Below are 21,392 nucleotides of genomic sequence, written 5' to 3' on the forward strand. Positions count from 1 at the left end.
ATATAACATCTGTTCCTGAATTTTAGCTGACATTATTATTCAGATGCTTATGTATATAATAATAAAGACATGATTTAAACAAACATGATTATATATGCTTGCAAATTTAATGGTATCTTTAAATATCAAGTTTAATTTGTTTTGATATAATATTATGAACCATTCTGGGTTTTAAATTCCATTTTCATTTTCAGTCTTTGGCATGTTGACATCAAAGCCTAACCAGTCTTTGTTGTAATGTAGCTTATGTTTTAAGTGTGTTTAATGCTTAGCTCCATTACTATAACCTGCTTACAGCCAGAGCAGATCAACCTGGGGCACTATTAGCAATGGTTCTAAAGTAGGATTTTGTTTATCACATAAGTAGTTTTTCTCTTTCATTTAATTTTAACTTCTATCAAAGAATACTTGTACATAGTTTAAAAAGTTGAAAAGTACTACTTAGCTTATAAAGATAGATAACTACCTGCTCCCTCCCATCCCTCTGCACTTCCCAGTACCTTTAACCAAAAGCAGCTCTTGTAGGTGTTTCTTCTAGTAGTTATCTCTTTATTTCTAACAAGATGGAAGCTATTTTGCTTTTTAAATTTTTAGTCACTAGTTATTGACCCCCTGCAAAGGGTTTTAATATATATTGCTTCTCAGAGATTCACAAATTTAATATAATTGTATTTTCTCTTGGATTTTTGTTTATTACCTTGGTTACTACACTGCCTTGTTCTGATTTTTCTTATTTAGTTTTCCATGTATCTATTTCTGTACTTCCTTACTCTCTCTGACATAACTCTAAAATGCCCCTGAATAAGGTCAAATACATTGATCAGTTTATTATGTTTGAGAATATCCTTGTATACAAGATATCTTGTATCCTGCTTTAATTGGGACTAGCTGCTCTCTAGATCTGTAGCATAGATGCTGTCCAGGGATTTGTTTTTGCCATTAATTTCATGTGAGATCCTCAGTCTCTTCATGAGATTTCCAGTCTCTGGCTGGAGTGGTTGTGAACCACATTACATTAACTTCTCACAGCAATATTTGTGTGTTTTCACTATGGGATAAGAAGTGTTGTAAATGCTTTCTTTATACGTATTAATTTTTTTCTAATATTTATTTATTTATGTTGGCTGTGCTGGGTCTTAGTTGTGGCACGCGGGATCTTTGTTGCAGCACGGGAGATCTTCGTTGTGGCCTGTGGACTTCCTAGTTGTGACATGCAGACTCTTAGTTGCAGCATGCGGGCTTCTTAGTTGTGGCATGAGAACTCAAATTAGTTGCGGCATGCATCAGGATCTAGTTCCCCCACCAGGGATCGAACCTGGGCCCCCTGCACTGGGAGCACAGAGTCTTACCCACTGGACCACCAGGGAAGTCCCAGTATTATTTTAATCATCACAGTAAATGAATAACCTTCTGGTGTTTCTTGTTGAAACTGTATGACCCATTGCATTCCAGTATCCTCAGCTTCTCCCAGAACATGGAGAAACAAAGACACAGGAGACACAAAGACAAAGACAAAGACACACTGGTCTAAGACACTCCCAAGTTTATTAAACTGATAGGAGTTCAAATTAAGGGACTAAAAAGGATAAATATCAGTGTTTTTTTTAAGACAAAGTGAGGTAATAATTCATTAATCTGGAAGAGTTGTTATTCAGTACACTGTCTCTCCTCTCTAGTGAATAACGTAGAAGGATTTTGGTGGTCTCATACCTTTGTGCTGGAAAATTCCTTTTTTTTTCTCTTGTTAGCAGCAAACATTCTCTGCCTTATTTTCTTTTTTGACACAATAAAAATTTCAGTGTCGTGGTGCCTGTTTTTTAAAAGCCACTTTAGTTGAGAAAAAAATGGAATTTGGAGTGAAGATAGATACGAATTCAATTCTGGGCTGGCCAGTTTCCCAAATGAGTGATCTCAAACAAGTTACTTTTTTCCTACCAACTTCCATTTTCTCATCTTTAAGTCACATAATAAATAATACCTGCCTAAAAGGGATATTTTGAAGGAAAAAAAAGACGCTGTGCACATAAATATACCTTGAAATCTAAAATGTTATAGAAATGTCAGAGGTCAAAGATTAAAAGGCTACTTTTATATTGCTATTTTTCAAATATACTGAGATATTTTGGAAATTAAAGATGCCATTTTTCTCATTTAAATCTTTCTATAAGGTATTTTTCATAATTCTCAAGTTATAATTTTGAAGAAAAATGTAGCCTATAACGTTATTTTTCCTAAACTGATCCTTGCTTACCATCGTTGCAGTCTTTTTTGCTCCCTTGACAATTCATACATACCTATGTGATAGCACTTACTATATTTTTTTTACTCATGTGCTTGTCTGTTTTCTTCATTGAATTTTGAGTCCCATGCATACATGATTTATGTTCTGGCTGTGCTATTTTAAATACTGTACTTACTGCCCTTTTTTTAAAAGCATCGTTGATAGTTTATCAAGCATGAATAGTTTTTCTTTAAATGTTGCATAAAAAGATTTCCTGATTTCTAAATGTAATGTTAAAGAACTATGCCTTATGAGTAAGACGTGTTTCTATGAATACAAGTTTCTAAATATGCACATTGCTGCAAAATATTTCCAGAAGCTGACCTTTGAGCTCATGTACTTACAAAGACTCAAACACTATTTCCAGTCTCCTTCCAGAAGGAGACTGGCATGCTATTTTCAAGAGATCTTTGCTTTTCCTCCTACCAACATGCCTAGGATAGTAGGAGTCACAATTCAGAGCTGTTGAGGGCTATTTTCTCCTTGTTCTTTTACTTGTCCCCAAGGAGGAGGAGGGAAATGAGATATACCAAAACCCATTGGTGTATATTTGTACCATATATTATGAGTCTCCACCAAAGAATTAGATTTCTTTCACTCAGTAACACTCATGACAACTTCAGCCATCCATAAAACATTTCTAAGGTAGGAGAAACAGATCTGTTCTAAATTGTTTCGAGTAAGAGAGGATTAACATAGCTTACTAAGAACCTAATCTTTGGCCTACCTTTCACAAATGTGTATTACTTCATAATATACATTCTTATAATAGCCCTATTCTTAGTTCTATTTTAGATACTACCTATGTTTATTTTCTTCTTGTCTCATCATTTTTACTTACTTCTAATTTGCTGTCTATGTTTTTTGGGGTTTTTTTAATTTTTTTATTTATTTATTTTGACTGTGCCGGGTCTTAGTTGTGGCACACAGGATCTTCACTGAGGCATGTTTAGTTGCGGCATGTGGGATCTTTAGTTGTGGCATGAGGACTTCTTAGTTGAGGCATACGAACTCGTAGTTGTGGCATGCATGTGGGGTCTAGTTCCCCGACCAGGGATTGAACCCAGGCCCCCTGCACTGGGAGCACAGAGTCTTACCCACTGGACCACCAGGGAAGTCCTGCTGCCTGCTCGTTTTAAGCAACTTTAAGTTACTTTAAATTCTTTTTAGAATAAATAATTTTTTGCATATGAGAATGATCTGTAAAGTATTGGTTATTTAGGTTAGGGTTATTGTAGCATGTTTGAATGAACCAACTGTCTAAACATAGTCAGGAATAAATTTTTTTCATATTATTTATTTTTGGCTGCATAGGGTCTTAGTTGCAGCACACGGGATCTTTCATTGTGGCGCGTGGGCTTCTCTCTAGTTGTGGCATGTGGGCTCAGTAGTTGCGGCACACGGGCTCTCTAGTTGTGGCGTGTGGGCTCCAGAGCATATGGGCTCTGTTGCAGCATGCGGGCTTAGTTGCCCTGTGGCATATGGGATCTTAGTTCTCCGACCAGGGATTTAACCCTCATCCCCTGCATTGGAAGGCGGATTCTTAACCACTGGGCCACCAGGGAAGTCCCAGGAATAAATATTTTTTGATTATTTCCTGACAGGTATAGAAAGCGTTCAGTAGTATCAAGATCCTTCTGTTTTCTCATTCTAGGACTCTAACCGAAGGAAATAAGCCTAAAAATGGGGGGAAAAGTTTCAACTTATAAAGGTGTTCACTATAGCATTATTTATAATAACTAAAAGTTTTTAACTTCAGTTACCTTCTCAAACCCCTAAAAGGGGAGATTTTAAAGGACACAGTCCCACAAGGATAAAGAACAGAAGAAACAAGAAAACCAATATTTTGGGAGATAGAAATTTGAGGAATGAGTGGTGACTACATAGAACAGGGTTTGGCAAACTCTTTCTGTAGAGGGCCAGATAGTAAATATTGTGGGCTTTGCAGGCTACATGCCACCTCCACTGACCCTCCTCCCTTCTCCCTCTCTCTCTGCTTCCTGTTTCCTCCTATGTATTTCTCCTTTATCAATTCTTTTTGAAGTATTTTATAAGAATATAAAAACTATTCTTAGTCAGCAGGCCAGATTTGGCCTACAGACCAAATTTACCAGCTCCTGATTTTAAAAATCCAAGAAAATTGAAAGCAAAGCCATTTCAACACAGAATCCCAGAAAAACTGAAGCTCAGCAATTGATGTCTGGGTTCATCTGGAGGTGCCCATTGAATAAGACTGAAAATAAGAGGATTGAATCAAACTGGTTTTTTACCCTCATATTCCCTTCCTAACCCTTCACAACTATATGACGGCACATTTCTCTGGCAGATGATTGGAGGTTTATTTCCTGACAAGTATAAACCATACCATCTGGACTGACATACCACAAGAGTAGTTGGGAGTAAGGATTAAATGTAAGCTAATTAAGTAAAACATACTGAACATTAAGACCTCAGTCAACCAGAATGCTGACAGTTAAGGCTTATAGTTCTAGGGCAGTAATTGAAAGATTTCTCAATAGAAAAGTGAACTAGCCAAGAGGGGGTTCTGATGAAATGGCCCAGTCATGTCACACTAGCACAAGATCCATCTGTCAATAGATCGTACCTATGCCTAAAAAACTTTAAGCAAGTCTTTTAGTGCCTTACTCTTTTTTTTTTTTTTTTTAATTTGTTTTTGGCTGCATTGGGTCTTCATTGCTGCTCATGGGCTTTCTCTAGTTGCGGCGAGTGGGGACTACTCTTCATTGCGGTGAGCGGGCTTCTCATTGTGGTGGCTTCTTTTGTTGTGGAGCACGGGCTCTAGGCGCACAGGCTCAGTACTTGTGGCTCACGTGCTCTAGTGCACAGGCTCAGTACTTGTGGCACATGGGCTTAGCTGTTTCGCAGCATGTGGGATCTTCCCGGACCAGGGCTCGAACCCGTGTCCCCTGCATTGGCAGGCAAACTCCCAACCACTGCGCCACCAGGGAAGTCCCTAGTACCTTACTCTTAAATGTGGACAGTCAGTGATCACCTGACCTTTGAGAAAGGTCTCTAATATGGAAGGCAAAGAGCAGAACAAGCAAATAGAAAAGTAGAAATGTGGAGGACATGATAAGGCCAAGAGAAACTTCAAAAAAAAAAAAAAAAAAAAGAAAGAAAGAAACACATTACCTTCCCCAAAGAGATGAGAGTTTCTTGTAGCCATGAAACAAAAACTGAAGGGTTGCTAAATAAGGAACAGTTAACAAATTTAAAAATAAAAACAAAAAAAGCTCTTGGAAATAAATAATATGGTAACAGAAATGAAAAATGGAGTATGGAGGGTTAAAGATAAAGTTGAGGAAATCTCCAAGAAACTAGGAAACAAAAGGTGGAGGAGGGGAAATGAGAAAAAAGAAGATTAATTCAGGAGATTCAGTATTATCTTAACAAGAGTTCTTAGAAGACAGAACAGTGAAAACATAGGACATTATCAAATAAATAAAACCAGGAATTTTCTCAGAACTGAAGGAATGTGGATCTTCAGATTGAAAGAGCAATTGAATGCTCAGCTCAATGGATGTTAAAAGACCAAGATCAAAATTCATTATCCTGAGATTTCAGAACAGTAGAGGCAAAGAATGTCCTCAAGCTTACTGAGAGAAAAAGCAAGTTCCATATAAAGGTAAAAAATCAGAATGGCATCAGACTTCAATAACAATACTAGAATCTAGAAGATAATGATGATGCCTTCAAAACTGGAAAATTATTCTATATCAAGAGTAAATATTAATCAAGTGAGGACAGAATAAAGGTATTTTCTGCCATGGAAAAATCTCAGCATATTTACTGTTTCTTAGGAATCTCCTGGAGATGGTGTTTCAACAAAATGAGGGAGTAAACCAAAAAAGATAAGGTCTAAAGAATCCACAGAATATAGGGAAGGCTATTTCTAGGATGATAGGATAAACGGAGATGCCAAGATGACAACTGGGAAGCAAATCTAGACAGCAACCAGTCCATCTTAGAGCAAGTTAGAAAGCTTGGAGAAAGGAGTTAAACAAAAAAATGGTGGTATATTGAATTGAAGAGATCTGTACTTGTAGCAGAATGGGGAATGAATTAAAGATGAGTATGTAGAAAAACGAGTAAGTGAAAAGTCAAGATAATTAACTCTCTGGGATAAAATTAACTTGTGTAAGAATGGAAATTTTGTCATGGTGTACTACTTGGTTCAACATTTATATTTATCATAATGACACACAAAAAATAATATGTCTATCTTGGAAAGTTAGGAGGAGGGAGAAGTGGATGTTTATGGGAGGAGAGAGATGGAGTTGTTAAGAGAGAGCTGAATTGTTTTCCATTGTAAGACAGTAGGCAGTGCCTAAAACTGAAAAATACGGAAGCAGCACACTAAGTATGTTACTTAAGTATATGAACATAAATATCAGGGACGATTGTTCTTCACCAGCAGCCTTGAAAAGCCGTTTGATCTTTTAAAATCATAAACATGTAATTTGATAAAAATTAGTAAACAAAAAGGGAAATTAAATATTAACAGTTGAGATCATGCGTAATTTGTTTTCTTTATACATTCTTAAATTTCAGGTATTCTGTATTGATGGTTTATTCTTGGTAGTCTAGAAAAGATTTTTCATTATTCACTGTGAATCTTTATTATTCTTAAATACTTTCATTTGTTAGAAGTTCCTAATTTATAGCATCCTGTTTAATATTGCTTCTTTAAAAAGACATGATAGGACTTCCCTGGTGGTGCAGTGGTTGAGAATCTGCCCGCTAATGCAGGGGACACGGGTTCGAGCCCTGGTCTGGGAAGATCCCACATGCCGCGAAGCAACTAGGCCCGTGAGCCACAATTACTGAGCCTGCACGTCTGGAGCCTGTGCTCCGCAACAAGAGAGGCCGCGATAATGAGAGGCCCGTGCACTGCGATGAAGAGTGGCCCCCGCTTGCCGCAACTAGAGAAAACCCTCGCACAGAAACGAAGACCCAACACAGCCAAAAATAAATAAATAAATAAATAAAAAAGATCTCACATGAAGTTTATGGTCTAGGATAAGGGGAGAAATGTGTTAATAAATTATAGTATAGATTTACCTATGATAGAACACACTCATGTCACTGGAAGTAGAAGCTCAAAACAAGAAGAGATGTTAGGGAAGCAGAATTAATAATACTTGGCCACCTATTTGACATAGAGTATGAGTGAAAAACGAGAATGTGATGACTCCCAGCTTTCTGGTTTCAGTGACTGGGTATACTTTGGTGCCAGTCACTGAGAATGGAAACAAATAAAAGATAAGGGTGTACGTTTAATGAACTCTGGGACCTATTGGTTTCAGCTTTTGTATTGAAATACAGTATATCCAAAGAATATTTGGATATTTGATTTTGAAGCTCAAGAAAAAGGCTGAGAAAGAGCAAGCCCAAGAATGAAAATGAATGAGTGGATTGCTTAATCGTCATCGCATTCAGAGTGGGTGAGCTCTCCACGGAGATGATGTAGACCAGAGCATGAATCAAGTGAATCAAGGACAGAGCCCTAGGGAAACAATCTATGGCTTAGATATTTACAGATCTTAGGAGACTCATTTCATTGGACTGACGGTAACATAATTGTAGGTAGAAGAGCGAAGGGCCAATAAGAAAAAAGTAGTCAAGGCCCCAAGGGTAAACATCTTTTTAGGAACTTGACTGTAAAGGAAAGAAGAGAGATTTAGCTAGAGGAGGGGAGTATAGGTGTGAGCAGTTGCTTTTTTTAACCTGTGTTTCATTTCTTTATTGCCATTATTTTAAGGCAAAAGAGACATGAACTGGGAAGATTGGCTTTTAGAAAGGAGCCAATCGAAAAAGAGGTAAGAAATATAGAAAGGAAGAGGAATAAGGAGCAACAAACAAATGAAGTGATGACTAACCAGTCGCATCTTGGTTTGTGGAGCCCAAAGCTTATGAAATTAGTGAGGGCAGGGTTCTTTAAGAAATGAATAAAAAATTAGATATAGGGCCATGTAAGGGGACCATGAAAATGAGAGGCCTTGAAGTTTAAGCTATAGTAGATTTAAGTAAACCCATGTCAGTTAGTGATAGTTTAAATCCCAGAATGATGGGGAACAGGTGATTAAGAGCCTTGGTAGCGATGGTAGCCTGAAACAGAGGGGAGATACTTCTTTTGAGACTTCCTGTAGCCTGTACATTCCAAGAGGCCAGGGAGCTTTATACTCTTGTTCATTGATTTATCTGAAGAACTTGGAGCAGTGCTTGTTAATAGGTACTCAGTAAATATTTGTCAAATGTATGATGAAACAGGAAGAAAAATAATGAGATTCAGTGCTAAAATAGCCCAGCTTAAATTTTGAGGAGCAAATTTCTTTGTAGTAGATAAGATCAGAAGGGGGATGGCGATGAAAATGGAACTTGAGAGTAATTATGATTTAGAATAGACACTGAGGAATGGAGGCAGAGGAGATGAAGCAGGAGGATATTATGAGTGTGATCAAGAGGAAAATGGTTGAAATAATGCAGTCTACGAAAGGACTGAGTCTTCCTACTGTTTAATGTTGCAGATAGTGAAACTGCTACTTCGTCATGGTGGAAATCCATTTCAAGCTAATAAACATGGGGAGCGTCCAGTGGATGTAGCAGAAACAGAGGAGTTGGAATTGCTGCTAAAAAGAGAGGTGCCTTTATCTGATGATGATGAGAGTTACACAGGTTTGTTCCACATGATCTACATTCACCTGTTTGACCTGATATTTAGTAGAATATTCTACTTCTGCTTTATAATACCTAAAATGTTGAGTACCTTAGGTAATGCTATCTAGCTATTAAGAATGGTGAATTTAGTAACCTAAATTTAGGTGTTTGCTACATGTCCTCTGTGTAAATGGAGTCATAATGCTCTCGCCCTATTTCTGTGATTTCTTGTTCCCCACAGATTGCTGATGTTACATTCAAGCCTATTGCAGCCTCTCTCCCCATTAATAGCTACCACCACTGCTATACACTACCACCACTAGCTATCCCACATCTGAGTTCTTTTAATTATTTTATAAGTTAGAGCACCACTAACCAAACTTCCTGGCATTAATGAGTCATCTTTGCATTTTTATTTTTGCAGTTTAGGTGGTTAAACTCTGGTCACTGTTGTAAAATACAGGCACAGTTTTACAGTCACAGTTTTAAAAAGGAAAGACCCGAAAAGAATATTTCATAAAACTTTTGGCATACTCAGAGTTTAAAAAAATAAACATAAACAATTAAAAATATATAAAAAAGTCTTTTATGTACAGATTGGAAGGTTTCACCATGTTTCAGGCAAAAATCAATGGAAAACAATTTAATAAGTCTCATAACTGGCCATATCTTTACAAAATTGTAAACAATTCCTATAAGCAATTAGGTAATAATACTACTTTTATATATTATTTATAAATAAAATGAAACCATACTCATTTAATCTCAGCCATTGCCAGAGGGCAATAGGACAACATCTGTACTTTTAAAAGAGAAAGGTCTACCATTTACTTTTTTTTTTATTGAGGTATAATTGACATATAATATTGTATTAGTTTCACATGTACAACATAATGATTTGTATACACTGAAATATGGTCACTGCAATAAGTCTAGTTAGTAATGGTCACCATATGTAGTTACAAAGTTTTTTCTTTCTTGCTTGTAATGAGGACTTTTAAGATCTACTCTCTTAGCAGCTTTCAAATGTGCAATGCGGTGTTAAGTACAGTCACCATGTACAGTACATCCTCATGACTTATTTATTTTATAACTGGAAGTTTGTACCTTATGACCCCCTTCACGCATTTAACCCACCCCCCATCTCTGACAACCACCAGTCTGTTCTCTGTATGGATGAGCTTGGTTTTTGTTTGTTTTTTAGACTACACGTGTGAGATCATAGAGTATTTGTCTTTCCCTGTCTGACTTATTTCACTTAGCATAATGACCTCAGGGTCCATCCATATTGTCTCAAATGACAATATTGTGTTCTTTTTTATGGCTGAATAATATTTCATTGTGTATATGTACCACATCTTCTTTATCCATTTATGCATTGATGGACACTTAGGTTGTTTCCATATCTTGGCTATTGGAAATAATGCTGCAGTGATCGTGGAGGTGCATATATTTTTTCGAATTGGTGTTTTCATTTTCTTTGGATAAATAACCAGAGGTGGAATTGGTGGATTACATGGTAGTTCTATTTTTCATTTTTTGAGGAACCTCCATCCTATTTTTTTATAGTGGCTACACCAATTTACATTCCCACCAGTGGTGCAAAAGGGTTCCTTTTTCTCCACATCCTCAAGCCAACACTTGAAATTTCTTGTCTTTTTGATAATAGGTGTTCTGACAGGTATGAGGTGATATTGCATTGTGGTTTTGATTTCCATTTCCCTGATGATTAGTGATGTTGAGCATCTTTTCATGTGTTTGTTGGCCATCTATACGTCTTCTTTGGGAAAATGTTTATTCAGATCCTCTGCCCAATTTTTAAATTAGATTGTTTGTTTGCTATTGAGTTGTATGATACCAGTTTTTTATGTATTTTGGATATTAACCCCTTATCAGATACATGATTTGCAAAGATTTCCTCCCATTCAGTAGGTTGCCTTTTCATTTTGTTGATGATTTTCTTTGCTGTGCAGAAGTTAAAATCTCAATATTTTATTATGAAAATGTTCAAACACACAGCAAAATTCGGAGAATTGTACAGTGAACCCCTGTACCCACCAGCTATGTTTTGCAGTTGTTAACTGTTTGCTATATTTCCTTTATTACATTATCACATATTTATTCATCTACCCATCAATTCTTATTTTTTGATGCATTTCAGAATAAGTTGTGGACATCTCTAAATAATTTAACATGCATTTCATTATAACTAGAGTTCAGTTTTTGTATATGATTTTTACAAGGTAATATTTACATTTGTGAAATTAATAATTCTTTAATATAACATTCTGTGAGCTTTAAGAAGTGCATAGACCTTGTATAATCCAACCTTATCAAGATACAGCATATCTCCAATACTCCAGGAAGTTCCTTATGCCCCTTCCTAGTCAGTGCCCACCCCTACCTGATCATTTACAACCCTCATGGTAAAGATGATTAGACAAGAATCACTAAAGGCTGGTAAATCTAGGGAGAATTCTTTTTTTATAAGAGCAGATATTTACATGACCTTTTCACATTACAAGAGAGGAGGAAAAAAAAACGATTATATGGTAGAGAAATCCACCACCTGGACTGAGTGATCAAAATTAACATCATCAAATGAGACACAGATGCATATCATGTGCCTCTATGTGTGGTACCCTGAGAAGGATAGAACATCACTTGTAGCATTCTGGCTGAGAATGTATAATCATGAGGAATGTTCTGCTTCTTTTTAAAAGCCACTGTCACCAAAGATTAAGAAATGTCAGTGTCATGAACCAGTAAAGGCAATAGAAATGTTCCAGGCTATCCAAAGAGGTAATAATTAAAGGCAGTACCTGCTCCATGACTGTTTTCTGTCCTGGAGGGGGAGAAAGATTATAAAAGACATTATTAGATCATTTAGCAAGGAATATGGACGGTAGATTAGTGTCGTATCAGTGTAAATTTATGAAGTCGACAACTGTACTGTGGTGACGAGAATATCTGTATGTCTTGGGAAATACTAAAGTATATAGGGATAAAGAGCCATGATATATGTAATTTACCCTCATATAGTTCAGGGAAACAAATGTATTTACACACATGTGTATATATAGAGAGAAAGTAAATTATAACACAAGAGAGCAAAACGTTAACAGGAGGAAAACCTGGGTAAAGGATATATAGTGTTCATTATTTTTTATTTTTCTAACTTTTTGTGAGTTTGAAATTATTTCCAAATAAAATCTAAAATATACAAACACATAAAATTTTTTTGCTTTGTCCATTGAAAAGATCTAAAACTGACTAAGGCAGTAGCGGTAATCATTCCTAGTACCCAGATTATAATCAGGAAATATTTTCTCCTAAAAGAAAACCAAGGTTTCTTGGAAAAAATGAGTGATGCTAAGTCTAGGGCAGGAAATGTGTAAGATGAGCTTGGAACATCTTGTCATTTCAGATTTCAGGTCTTGTCAGAGGCCTTAGGAGACAACTTGAACAGTTCCCCACTGGCCAAAAATGCAGTAGTTTGAGTTTCATTAAGGGTGTTAATTGCAAAGATTTGAAACCCATCGAATATGTTTAAACCCATGAGTCTATGATGATAAATTTTTAAATTTATCATGGTCATCAGAGAACCAATTTGTTATCTTAAAAATTAGGCAAAAAAGAGGAAAAAAAGCAGTCGTTTATTTCACCTTCATATTCCTATATGAACTCTTGTCACTGGGTAACCTCATTATGGGTGAGGAGAAATGTTTTTTATAAGATTAATCCAGCTAAAAGAGTGAAAAGAAAGACTGACCATTTTGCAACCCCCTGTTAGTTAATGTATGGGAGCATTGAGGATCAACAGTTGCTAACATTAAATTAAAAAGAGAAGGAAAGAAGGCATTGCCTGCCCTTGCTGGAATGCCCCTCTCCTCCACTCCCCAGTCCTCAGGATCCAGCTGCCATCTGCAGGAAATACCCAGACAGAGGAGCGTGCTGAGCTGCACCAAGCAACATTCAGACCATAGGAAACCCCAACAGCATCGTTTCCCAACAGATAAATTGTACAAAAATAAGAAGAACCTGTAGAAAATAATAAAAATGACTTAAGTGGCATATCACACTTTCAAAAATGGGCAAGACTAAAATATTAAGCATGTATTTAACAGGTAATTTATAGTTCAGGGGCATTTTGTACAAAACTCAGTTAAGGGCTTCCCTGGTGGCACAGTGGTTAAGAATCTGCCTGCCAGTGCAGGGCACACGGGTTCGAGCCCTGGTCCAGGAAGATCCCTCATGCCGCAGAGCAGCTAAGCCCGTGTGCCACAACTACTGAGCCTGCGCTCTAGAGCCCGCGAGCCACAATTACTGAACCCGCGTGTCCCAACTACTGAAGCCTGCGCACCTAGAGCCAGTACTGTGGGGGGAGAGGGGAATAAAGAGACAAAAATGTAATGTTGGTTAAAGGGTTGATAAGCAATATATTGTAGTGGGAATGGTAATGATGGAGCTAAAGCTATAGGCAAAACTGTAAAGGTGGCAGCTTTCCTTTTAGTATGTATTTTCACTCCTTCAGCCTCCAATAAATGTAAACTAAAGTGTTTGGTACATAGACATTGCTTAATAAATATTTGTTGAATTGTGGGGGAGGGGTAACTGGCCCTAAGGGATTATGCCAGAATCCTCCATCCCCCACAGATCCAAGGAGTAACTGGGCTGAGTTTGTCCATTACTGAGACTGGGGAAGTTGGAGAAGACCTAGTCCAGCAACAGGGAGGTCTCCTCCTGGTGCTTCAGTGCTGACTGGCAGTCCTGGGGGAGCCCACTTTCCCTTCCACTGCTTGCAAAGAGCTGCCTCTTGGACTACTTCAGCTTCAACAGCGACAACAAAAGGAGTACTTAAGAAAATTCAAGGACAGCGCAAAGGCTTTTTGGAGCTAATAAAAAACATGATTATATAATCAGACAACACAGTAGATGAGCTGAAGTGGGACTTAAATGATTAGGCTATAAAATCAAGTAAAACAAATCCTCACAACACAGCAAAAATACAAAGAGAAAGAATCCTGAAAGAAGAGATAAGATAAAAGACTTAGGGAATAGATCTAGGAGCTCTAGCAGATCTTTTTTTTTCTTAATTGGAGTATAGTTGCTTTACAATGTTGTGTTAGTTCTGCTGTGCAGCAAAGTGAATCAGTCATATGTATACATATCCACTCTTCTTTAGATTTCCTTCCCATTTAGGTCACCACAGAGCACTGAGTAAGTTCCCTGTGCTATACAGTAGGTTCCGTTATCTATTTTACACATAGTAGTGTATATATGTCAATCCTAATCTCCCAATTCATCCTACCCCCCCCCATTCCCTGCTTGGTAACTGTAAGTTTGTTCTCTACACCTGTGACTCTATTTCTGCTTTGCAAATAAGTTCATCTGTACCATTTTTCTAGATTCCACGTGCAAGCAATATTATACATTTGTTTTTTTCTTTCTGACTTACTTCACTCTGTATGACAATCTGTAGGTCCATCCACATCTCTGCAAATGGCACTATTTCATTATTTTTTATGGTTGAGTAATATTCCATTGTGTATATGTACCACATCTTTATCCATTCCTCTGTCAATGGACATTTAAGTTGCTTCCATGTCCTAGCTATAGTAGGAGCGCTAACAGATTTAGCATATGAATAATAGCTAGTTATGGGAATTTAAAAGGGAAAAAAAGAAACAGGTGGAGAATAGTCCATAATTATACAAATAGAAGAAAATGTTCCTGAGCTGAAGCAAGCCCGAGTCTATCAGTTATAAAGCTCAGTGAGCTCCAGGTGGATTGATGGAAGAAGCATGTACACATACCCCTAGACATATTTTGATCAAATTCCTTGTAAATTCTGAGTGTAGCAAGTTACAAGGAAATACAGTCGCATTGGCATTGGACTTCTAACTTACAACAGTGGAAGATAGACTACTGAGAGAAAAGAACTGCAGCATAAGAATTATGTACCTGGCCAAGGTATTGTTCACTTGTTAGGGTAAAGGAAAGATAATTTAGGGGTTTAAAAGCTATATCAATGTATTTTCTTACTTTTTTAAAAAAGAAGTTATGGAAGAATAAACCAACATCTTATAAAAGTGGTTACCTAATAGGAGAAGGGTTTAAAAAAAAGGTATGTGAATTGTTAGTCTTTTTGAAAAACAGTCTGGCAACAGCTAACAAAATACAAGGGCTCTTACCTTTTAGAGAAATATACTGAAATATTTCTGGATGAAATGATACCATGAATGGAATATGCTTCAAAATGATACAGGAGTAGGATGAATAGAGGTATGGGTTGGCCAGAGATTGATGGCTATTGGAGCTGAGTGATGAATACATGGGGGATCAGTATAACATTCTGTCTACTTTTGTGTAAAGTCAAAATTTACCATTGTAAATACAGTTTTAAAAATACTTAGGCTCCTTAATATAGTAGTCATACTTCTGGGAATATGCCATGTTTATTACAGCAGTGCTTTCAGTGGCAAAAGAAAAAATGTATAGTCATACAGGGGATCAGTTGCATAAATCAAGGTATATAGCCACACCACAGACTATTGTACAGCCATGAAAAGGTATATCTTAACACTGTACCAGTTACTTGGAGAGATTTTCATAAGATATTATTGAGTCAGAACAGTCAAGACGAAGGATCATAATATCTCATTTTTTGTAAAATGAACAGTGTTTTAAAAATCTATATGTTTGTATATGCACATATATTTGTGTAAAATTTTATAAACATGGAGTAAAATCTGGAAGGATGTATCTCAGGCTGCTAATGAGGCATGTGTTGGGGGTCAAGTGGCAGAGGAAGGGATGACTTGGGTGGAGGGAAAGGAGGTAGAGCTGGACACAGTTGTGTGATAATATTTTTGTACACATAAATATACAGGACTCTACAAAATCTCTTGCCCAGCACCACTGTTAATCCCCATTCCCTTCCCTTCACAACTAAGTTTCTTAAAGTGCATTGTGGTGCACTTAAAGTACCTTCCATCCAATCTGTGTTTACTAACATCGCACATGATCTTCCAACAACAAACCCCTTAGCTGTCTTTTTAGTCTCTCTGTGGGATTTGACAGTGTTGAACTGTGTTCTTCCTAAAATTCTCTGGTCCTGGTTTCAGAGAGGCAGTTCTCTTCTGGCTTTTTCTCCTGGAAGATAATTCTCTTCCAGCTTCTCAGACTGTTCCTTCTCAGGTTCCTTCCAGATCTCATCTCTTCGTTTCTTCCTCATTCTCTTCCCATACACCCCTGTGTTCATTTTTCCAAAGATTTACTTTCTGGAACCCTCTTCTCATACCAGATAATCTCCCAAATAAAGTTCACCCACACTTACAGCTTTAACTACCATCTATGTTGTGAAGCCTTTTAAATATCTCTTTATTCCATACCTTTCGCTTACGCTTCATGCATATATATTTAACTGCTCTCCGGATGTTACCACTTAGAATTACCACAGAAATCAGTGTACCTGAAATGAACTTCTTTTTTCACATTTACACTCCTCTTCTTGTTTTTCCTGTCTCATCATTGAGCTATATGTATGTCCTAAACTTGATAGTCATTCTAAATTCGTCTTCCTCCTTTTTCTTCAGGTCAATTAGTCTACAGCTGTGTTTGTGCACCCATGATGTGTGAGGCATTGTTTAAGCACTGGAGATCTAGCTGATTAAGAAAGTGGAAATACTAACATAATCATCCCCTAACCCTTGTCACTTCTTATTTTCAAAATATTTGTAAATCCATCTACCAGTTGCAAGCTGAAAGTCATTTGAACATCTTTGTGCTATGTGAAATCAGGATTATAATAGCTGAATTACATAGGCTTCCGCAAGAAAGTAAGAAAATAAGATTTGAAAACTAGGAACATTTCATATGGTATGTTAATACTCCCATTTATTATGGCTACAAACTCTGTAATCTTGGTCTCTTCAGAAAACAGTAGCTGTGAAAAGCAGCTTTGGTTAAAAATCTTTCTGTGAGAAAGAAGTGCTGCAGTAAGTTTTTCCCATGGAAGAAGTTAGGTATCTTATTTGAACTTACATGTTTCATTAGAGTGAAACACATCTTTTGGAATCTTTTTTGATTATCACCGATATTGTTCATGTGTTCATCAGCTATGTATTGATTTTTCAGCATACTTATTTTCCTCATGGTGAATGTGCCTGAATTATTGCTTGATCAAAATCCCTCAAGGAATGATTCAAAAATCATCAGTAAAAATCATCCGTAAGTATCATACAAAGATTTTGAAGTTGCTGAAAAAGACTGATAAAAATACCCAAATTTATTGCTTAATTTACATGAGGTCCTTGTTAGACTTAACGTCATCTAATCTAAATTCAGAATGTGTTAATATTTAATCAAGTATTCATTTTACTGCCCATAGACGTTTGTACATATAAAGCCTGATAGCATTGTTACCCATCTTGTATGTTATGTCATCCATGTGACAGATACACTTTAAGTGTTGCAAAGTTAGAGAATATAACTGACTATGGATTTCAGAACTTAATAAATTTGGAGTAGATAAAAAGGTACTATACGTGTAACATTTTAAAAACGGTTTATTCCATTAGTCATTGTGCTTTGTGACAGTGCTACTGAGAGTAGCTGTTCTGCAAACTGTTACTGTGCCTCAGGATACAGAGCTTGTGCCAGAGTGTACATCAGTGCACTGCTTCCTTCATCAGAGGAAAAAATGCTGTGACAAAAATGTCAGCTGAACTAAGTGTGCTCGTGACATAACTGATTTCCGTCTCTGGCACAAGCCCGTTATTTCATCGTTTCATCACAGATTTGTAATAAACAGTTGGCAGAGTGGCCTTAAGTTCATGGACCACACTGAGTAGCCATTTTATGTTGTGCATATCAGACATTTATGATATTGTTGCAGGAAATACATGTCCTGGTTACTACAGCTTATATGTATACAAATGTGTGGCACTTTTAAATTTGCATAATTCTTTAGTTGTTTTCCCCCAACCTCTGCCCTTTTTCCACAGTCTTATTCCACATTACCTTCCTGACAGAATTCTATCTAATAATAGCGTTTGCTACAAATAATTGCTTCTTGCTACCCTGCTGAAAACTCAGTCATATTCAGAGAGCCAGACCATGCTCATAAACCATAATTACGGTAACAGAGGTGTCACACGGCGCCTCTCCCGATACTTTCTGACACTCCTTAATTGCCAAAGTAGAGATTCTGCTGCAAGTTTGCAGACCCTGGTTTTATTACTTAAACACAGTGCCCAGTGGGCAAAGTTGAAAATGCCAGGCATTGTTAAAATAATTATTCATCCTTTTCTTATCTTACTTTGACTGCCAATAATCTGGCCATGTTTATTAAGCAGCTGCTATACACTTTCCTCACTTGCATGCTTCAGCTTAAGCAAGGAAATGCTCCATCATAATAAATAGACAAGCTACATTTAGAGTCTACCATAAGACAGATTAGGAAACTTTTTAAAAGACCGTGATATGTTGTTACCCTCTAGTGTTTACTGAGTGCATTTCTGTGTCATAAAATACACAAAATGACCAGTATTTTGAAGCCTTATTTTCTGAATGTTAAAACAGTAGATTGTAACTATTCTAAATATATTGTCATATTTGGTAAACTTATATCCTCAGTTTTATATTTCAGGAGCTATGAAAAAATGACTGTTGATACATGCACATATGGAATTATAACAGTTAAAATAAATCAAGAGGTACAAAAAACAATTATTTAAGTCAAAATATACCAGAAATTTTTATTAAATGGATTATGTGATGTTAACAGTTTAAGTAGGAAGAAGCATCACCTTTGGAAGTTTTAAAGCAAACTTTTTAACCTTGGAAGCATAAACACTGCAGGTAGAAATTACATAGCGGAAGCACCATATTTGGTGTTCAGCACCCTTTATTTTTCACATATATGTCACTGTAGTATTGATGCTTACAATAAATGAAAAGGCACTTAAATATCCATGATGTGCAGAGGGCTGAGCATACAGCATGATAAGCAATGAGATATTCTTTAATTTAATGATCAATTAAAAGAAATTCTGGGACTTCCCTGGTGGCGCAGTGGTTAAGACTCCACACTCCCAGTGCAGGGGGTCCAGGTTCGATCCCTGGTCAGGGAACTAGATCCCACATTCATGCCACAACTAAGAGTTCACATGCCACAACTAAGGAGCCTGCGAGCTGCAACTAAGACCCAGTGCAACCAAATAAATAAGTTTAAAAAAAGGGGAAAAAAAGAAATTCTATCACTGTGTTTTGCATACTCTGCTTTTTCTCCTCTGCTTTGTGACATACATGGTGCACTTTATACACAGAGTTCTGATTTTACTTTTTCAAACTTTTTTCTAAATATCACCAGCTACTTCTGCCTGAAACTTAAACAACCAAAACCCCTACAGTTCTCTTATTTGAAAATCAGTACTTTAAAATCAATACAGATTTTATCATGTGTTTTATGTGGATTCATTATATCAACCTAATTCTAAAGCTTAAGAATTTTAAATTCAAAGTGGAGTGTTTTTGGGTTTTTTTTCAAGAAAATTTTATATGTCAAATTTTGTTAAGTAGAGAAAAAGGGAAAGAAATTATAAATACCTAAATTACCATACTATAAGCATTTACTCTTTAGTAATGTCTATAAAAATTACATAGTTCTATATTTTTTACTTGTTCATGTATCAGAAAAATAAATGGGAAATTGTGACTGCAGCTGGGATGTTCTTTGGATGCAAATGAATGTCTTTAAATTTTTATGTTACATAAAATAATAGTCCTCTAAATATCTCTCTTTGAATTTTATGTAAATATAGTAGTCAAGAAATTTTTAGTGTGTTTGCCCAAAATATGTAAAATTGCTTATTGCAGATACCAAAACTAATAGATTTTTTGTTAAAAATATTTTAGCTTGATGGTTTTCCTTAAAAACTGAATTTGTACCAGTGCCTAGCAACTTAAAGTGAGTCTGTCACATAATTATAGACCTTGAGATATTGCTGAATATTTAAGACTTAAAGCTCTATGAAGGGTACATTTGGGCAGAACCCTTAAAAAAAGACCTTTGACTTTAAAATATATATGCATACAGTTAAATGAGTTTAGCCTTAGCTATATCATCCTGTTTTATCTAGTCATGGTTTGAAGGACCTCCATGTAATATATATATATGTATGTATGTGTGTGTGTATATATATATATAGAGAGAGAGAGAGAGAGAGATAAATATCTATTTATCTATCTATCTATCTATATATATATATATAGATGGAATAGCCGAGACTGGGTGATTTTTGTCAGTTTCCTGTAGTGACATCAAAATTTTTGTAGTGATACCAATCATATTTTTCAGAGGGGGAAAATCTTGATAATTTTTATTTATAGAATTCGTTTCTGTGTTACTGACATGTTGGTAGAAAGGCCATGCATAACTACTAATAGAGGGAGTGTAAAGAGTGGTGTGATACTTGATTTTACTTTTTATGTAAATTTTGCTTTTAGACATAGTATTTTCAATTATTGATTATATTCTCTTCCCTCTCCAGCTCACCCCTAAATTCTTAGCTATAACTCTCTTACCTATATCTGTTACTTTAGAAATACAGTGAAAATATGTTCTCATATGGCATACTTACTTCCAAATAAGTGTATGACTACTTTTCTCCTGTATAGTAGAATTAAAATATCTAACCTTTACTTAGGAAAATTGAGGTTTAGAAATGGAGATTTAGAAGAAACTGTATACAATTACCCAATATTTTATTTTCCTGTCTCTAAGCTGCATTTCTCAGTCAATTTAGGGATATAAAAGCTGTAAAGATTTGTTTCCTAAAATGCAGGTGTTTTTTTCTAATGTTACTTCCTTAGCTAGGTAACATAAATAAGTTATATAATCAATTCTTAAATATACTAGTTGTGGTTAGTGGACTATTGCAAAGCAGAGGAACAACCCAAATAGGCATAAGAGAAGCCCGCCTCAGTTGTGAACTACCCCTGTCAGTGGAGCCCCGGAGACTCTGAAACTCAGAGAAGACTGCAGTTAGAGAGGACCACGGACCACTCGTGCAGGGGAACACCTGCTGTAGAGGTCCTCCACAAAACTGCTGAAGAAACAAGTTTTCCCCTTTATCAGTATGAAAAGAAATCCAGAGATTTGAGGAAAATCAACTGAATGAAAACGAGAAGGGCCAAAATGAACAAGCACAACAGCTGATTTGGAGAATGTAAATTACATAGGAAGCAGAAGGGTAAGTTCTTCTCAGTATGCGTGGAGACACTGGGGGTGGGGGGCAGTCGATCCACTAACCATAACAAAAGGCCACCCTGAAAAAGTCGACAAGGGAAGTCCTTGAAATTCAAAATGTTTATCGTTACTGAAAGTAAATATTCCATATAGGGCTAAAGAATGGACTGGACATTGCTG

General features: G+C 36.4%; 1 protein-coding gene across 9 annotated transcripts in view; it reads left to right on the forward strand.

The window, feature by feature from the left end:
• ANKRD12 (ankyrin repeat domain 12) overlaps positions 1-21,392 on the forward strand; it is a 112,223-nt gene that overhangs the window by 58,250 nt on the left and 32,581 nt on the right. For 7 of the 9 annotated variants that reach the window (XM_082353453.1, XM_082353457.1, XM_082353456.1 and 4 more), the window contains one exon: positions 8,830-8,977. In XM_082353453.1, the coding sequence (XP_082209579.1) occupies positions 8,830-8,977 (148 nt within the window). Of the gene's footprint in view, positions 1-8,829; positions 8,978-17,145; positions 17,192-17,239; positions 21,217-21,392 lie in introns of those variants that run through there. The other 2 variants (XM_082353460.1, XM_082353461.1) reach the window with 2 other exon arrangements.

This window comes from Balaenoptera borealis (assembly GCF_965194805.1).
Source record: "Balaenoptera borealis genome assembly, chromosome: 14".
NCBI lineage: Eukaryota > Metazoa > Chordata > Mammalia > Artiodactyla > Balaenopteridae > Balaenoptera > Balaenoptera borealis.